Below are 4,555 nucleotides of genomic sequence, written 5' to 3'. Positions count from 1 at the left end.
ACCCAAGCATACTCTCATTAGTCAGAGATTTCATTTGAAATCTGAAAATATTTCCAGCTCATGAAATTGCTTTTTCCCCCCTGTCAGGTAACTCCCTCGAACAATTCCTATAATTCCAAGCCAACAAAGGAAAGAATCTGGGGGAGGGGGGTTGTGTGTGACTATAACTGGAGCCAGAACCTGTCTCCAAGGCAGATTCAGAATATTCAACATTCAGTCTGGCTTCTTTTTATGTGATGGATGCGACATGGGACCACGTGGAAGCCAAACACACAGGAGCTGAACTCCAGCAATCCCATTTAACTGTTTCTGCATGTATTGGTTTTTGTGCTACTTTCTCCACTATGGGCAAGGTCCAAGACATTCACGTTGCATCCCTTCAGCAGATAGGCCCCATAAGTGTACCGACACGAGTAATTCTTCCTCAGCGCCTTAATATATAACTCAACGTTTTTCTCTCTGCCAGAGATTATCCTTGGCTGACAAGCCATGGCCAACTGTAATGGCAGTACATCTGCCAAGGAGTTTTTGCTGGCCGGACTTCCAGCTCTCCAAAACTACAACAACCTGCTGTTTGTTCTGTTCCTGTCGTTCTACTTGCTCATATTGACCGGCAATTTAGCGATCATTTCTGTCATCGTGGTGGATGAAAAACTGCACAAGCCGATGTACTTCTTCCTAAGCAACCTCTCCGTCTTAGACATCCTGTTCACCACCACGACCGTTCCCAAAATGCTGGCCATATTTCTGGTCGACGCAAAATCCATTTCTCCCCAGGCTTGCTTCCTGCAGATGTATTTCTTTCACAGCCTAACGGTGACCGAAGCGTTCCTCCTCGTCGTCATGGCCTACGACCGTTACGAAGCCATTTGTAACCCGTTGCATTACCCGGTCAAAATGACGAGAAGAATGAATATCCAGCTGGCAGCCAGTGCGTGGTTGATGGCTTTCATGGTCCCTATTCGGTCCATCTTCGAAACTTCTATTTTAGGATATAGTGAAAGAGCTCTGGTTTACCACTGCTTTTGTGACCACCTGGCTGTGGCCCGCGCAGCCTGTCCCAGTCCGGAGGCACATTTCCAGAAGTTGTTAGGATTTGCAATTGCTATGACCATCTCCATCACCCCCTTGATGCTAGTGGTCGTATCCTACGTCCACATCATTCTCTCCGTCTTGAAGATCAGTTCCAAAGAAGGACGCAGCAAGGCCTTTTCAACCTGCTCTTCTCACCTGATTGTGGTTGGGACGTACTACTCTTCGATTACTTTAGCCTATGCCTCATACCTAACAAGCATGCCCCCAGATATCCAGGTCCTGAGCACGGTGACTTTTGCTGTTTTAACCCCGCTGCTAAACCCTCTCATTTACACTCTAAGAAACAAGGAAGTCAAAAGCACATTGAAAAAGTACATCTTGGTCCGAATTCCCTCTGCTTTGCGAAAGAACTGTTTACCCTGAAGCAAAGAAGCTCGACGGAAAAGGCAGCACGCCTCGTCACACTCCTGACAGAGAAAGGAGTTCAGCCAGAGTTGCCTTTCAGTTTGGGAGCGCAGGGACTTTCTAGCGCAAACCCGTTTTGTTCCAGTTTCATTTTGTCCTGTGTGTGTAATTTTCCACAATATTCTGTCATGTGTTCTCATATACGGTCCTTTAGAACTGACAGTTTAAAAAAACATTATTTTTCTCTGTTTTGTCCAAGTTTTTTTTTTTTTGCTGTTTATCATGCATTTAAAAATATTTACTGTCTCTCCTCCCTTTTAAATCCTGCCACCCGTTTTATGTATTTTGTTCTAGTCCTGGGAGGTGTCTTCAGGGCACCATCCGATATAGTATTAGTTCAGATTAGGATTATGGTTTTAATTATATGTCTTAGCTTGTATTTCATTTTTATTTATATTTATATTTACTCACTTCAAAAAGGATGTGGACAGGATGGAACGGGTGCAGAGGAGAGCGATGAGAAAGATCCGGGGCCTGGAGACCAAGCCCTGTGTTACCCGAAATGCTCTTTAATTGGGGAATTAGCTGAGCAGATCGGTAACTTTAATATTTATAAAGCAAGATCAACCAACTATACCAGAGCCCATTAACTGTGACCTTAAGAATAAAGACAGACAAGGGATTTTCAAATTAAAAGTGTTTATGTTGTTTCAAGCATTCAGTGGTGCAACACAAACATACACAGAGCAAAGAATTCAAAAGATAGTAGAATACAGACAGATGCCCATTTGGCAGGGATCATTGGTGGGGTAATATTTACCATTATTGAAGAGGAGATGTCCAAGTTCCAGTAGACTAAGATAGCAGTAAATAAGAGCAAAGGCTTCCCGTAGACTTGGCCAGCAAGGCGGGCGGGAGCGTGGTCAGGCTGCGCAAAAACCAGACCAACAGAGTAACGGCGTAGAAGCCAGGAAAGACCTAAGGTAACATTGTGGGCTGGGGGCACCCCAGATATATTGTTTTTCTGGAGGTGGGGAGAGGGGATTTACCCCTCCTAGGTTCCCAAGTGACAAAAGGATTACTCTTTGGCTGCCGGGGTGGGGTAGTGAGAATTTGGAAATCTATTCTGATTCCAATGGCTTTTGCAACCCGGGAGGAACCGGGAGATCTCTGCTGAAGTGATTAACGTTCTCAGACAAAAGGTGTGATCTCTGCAAACGTCTGGAGATCGCTTCTGCATAGCTGGAGGAACAACTCATCATTGGTATCAGGATCGCTGCTGATTGCCCATTAAGCTGCTGATGTTGCAATAGTCGTGTGCCTGCATATCGGGTTGCCATGTCCAGTCCGGGAGTTTAGGCAGCCCGTATGCTTACACCTGCAAGAAAAGGCCGAGGGAGTTGGGAATGCTCAGTCTGGAGAAGAGGAGGTTGAGGGGGGACATGATTACTCTCTTGAAGGATTTGAAGGGCTGTCCCTTAGAGGAGGGCAGGGAGCTGTTACCTGTTGGCAGCAGAGGAGAGGACTCGCAATAATGGGTTTAAATTGCAGGAGGAAAGGTACCAGCTGGATATTAGGAAAACTTTTTTTACAGTAAGAGTTGTTCAACGGGGGAATCCGCTACCTAGGGAGGTGGTGAGCTCCCCTTCACTGGCAGTCTTCAAGCAGCGGCTGGACAAGTGCTTGTCAGGGATGCTTTAGGCTGATTTTGCATTGAGCAGGGGGTTGGGCTAGATGGCCTGTCTGGCCCCTTCCAACTCTTATGATTCTACGATTCTATGATTATTGTTGTTGTAAGCCACCCTGACCCTGGCTTGCTGGGAAAGGGCAGGGTATAAATCAAATCAAACCAGGGATCACAGAATGACATTCTTCTTAGTTTTCTTGCTTGTGTCTTGACGAGGAAGGCTGACTTTAAATAAAGTAAAGAAGTACTAAAATAGCCTTCAGGGTTGGATTCACCACCCACAGTCCAAACTGGTGCATTCCATTCTCCTATCACAATTTTCAAGTCACCTCATTCTACCACTGCTGGGCTGTGCCGTCCTCTCATTCTGCTCTAACAGAACTCACAGCCCGAAGGAAAAAATAATAATACCGAGGAAGCTAATGCAGGAAGGAAGGGAAGAACTGACTCAGTGTGTGAAAGAGAATGGACAGGCAGATGAGTACGTATGCACTTTTTTGATAATATAATCTTGATCCTCTGTAGGCAGGAGAGTGCCATGTGTAGCCCTTCTCCTGTCTACAGATACAAAACGGATGTAAAAATGCACACAAAATTATGTGGATAAATGCAAATAAAGAGCAATCATTCAAGATCAAATCACTGACTGCTGTAAGTTTCAGCATGCTGGATGAATGCCAGGGATACAGGAAATGTGAGTTTGCACATGGTAAGCTGCAGTATTGCAGCTTTGCAGTCCAAAGCTCTGCTCACGACCTGAGTTCGATCCCGACGGAAGTTGGTTTCAGGTAGCCGGCTCAAGGTTGATTCAGCCTCCCATCCTTCCGAGGTCGGTCAAATGAGTACCCAGATTGCTGGGGGTAAAGGGAAGATGACTGGGGAAGGCACTGGCAAAAAACCCCGTAAACAAAGTCTGCCTAGAAAATGTCGGGATGTGACATCACCCCATGGGTCAAGAAAGACTTGGTGCTTGCACAGGGCACCTTTACCTTTATCTTTATATATTGTATTCACCTCTTGAAGCAAAAACTCTCCAAGGATTTGTATAGGATTATCCTCAATCTAGAACAGAGACAGTTGGAATTCTGTTTAAAGGTGGAACTATCCCACTAACAAAGCTGGGGGGTGGGGGAGAGAGAGAAATCTATGCATAAATGCAAGTTTTACTGATTAATTAAAGAATGCGCAACCCATCCTATTGAGTGACTGAAAACATTAACATCCCACCCTTCCATCCAAAAGCAGGCCCTCAGCTGAGGACTCCACAACCCAATTGGCACTATGAGATAAAATAATGCATCATATAACATAGAAACCATGACAAATGGCCAATGAGAAGTCACCTTAGGAAAGTCAACAATGTGTGTGTGTGTGTGTGTGTTAAGTGCCATCAAGTCGTTTCCAACTCATGGCGACACTATGAATCCA

The 4,555-nt window shown here is 45.2% G+C and overlaps 1 protein-coding gene across 1 annotated transcript; it reads left to right on the top strand.

Moving 5' to 3' along the window:
• Positions 1 to 489: 489 nt before the first annotated feature.
• LOC130485600 (olfactory receptor 2AT4-like) lies at positions 490 to 1,458 on the top strand. Its single transcript, XM_056858816.1, has one exon. It carries the CDS (start codon positions 490 to 492, stop codon positions 1,456 to 1,458), a length of 969 nt encoding a protein of 322 aa, XP_056714794.1.
• Positions 1,459 to 4,555: the final 3,097 nt, after the last annotated feature.

Source organism: Euleptes europaea, chromosome 12 (assembly GCF_029931775.1).
Source record: "Euleptes europaea isolate rEulEur1 chromosome 12, rEulEur1.hap1, whole genome shotgun sequence".
In the NCBI taxonomy this organism is placed as follows: domain Eukaryota; kingdom Metazoa; phylum Chordata; class Lepidosauria; order Squamata; family Sphaerodactylidae; genus Euleptes; species Euleptes europaea.
This window is presented reverse-complemented; position numbering and strand designations above follow the sequence as displayed.

Bases quoted from the DNA above. Each gene is read 5' to 3' on its own strand.
- LOC130485600 (XM_056858816.1), top strand. From the start codon at position 490: ATGGCCAACTGTAATGGCAGTACATCTGCCAAGGAGTTTTTGCTGGCC.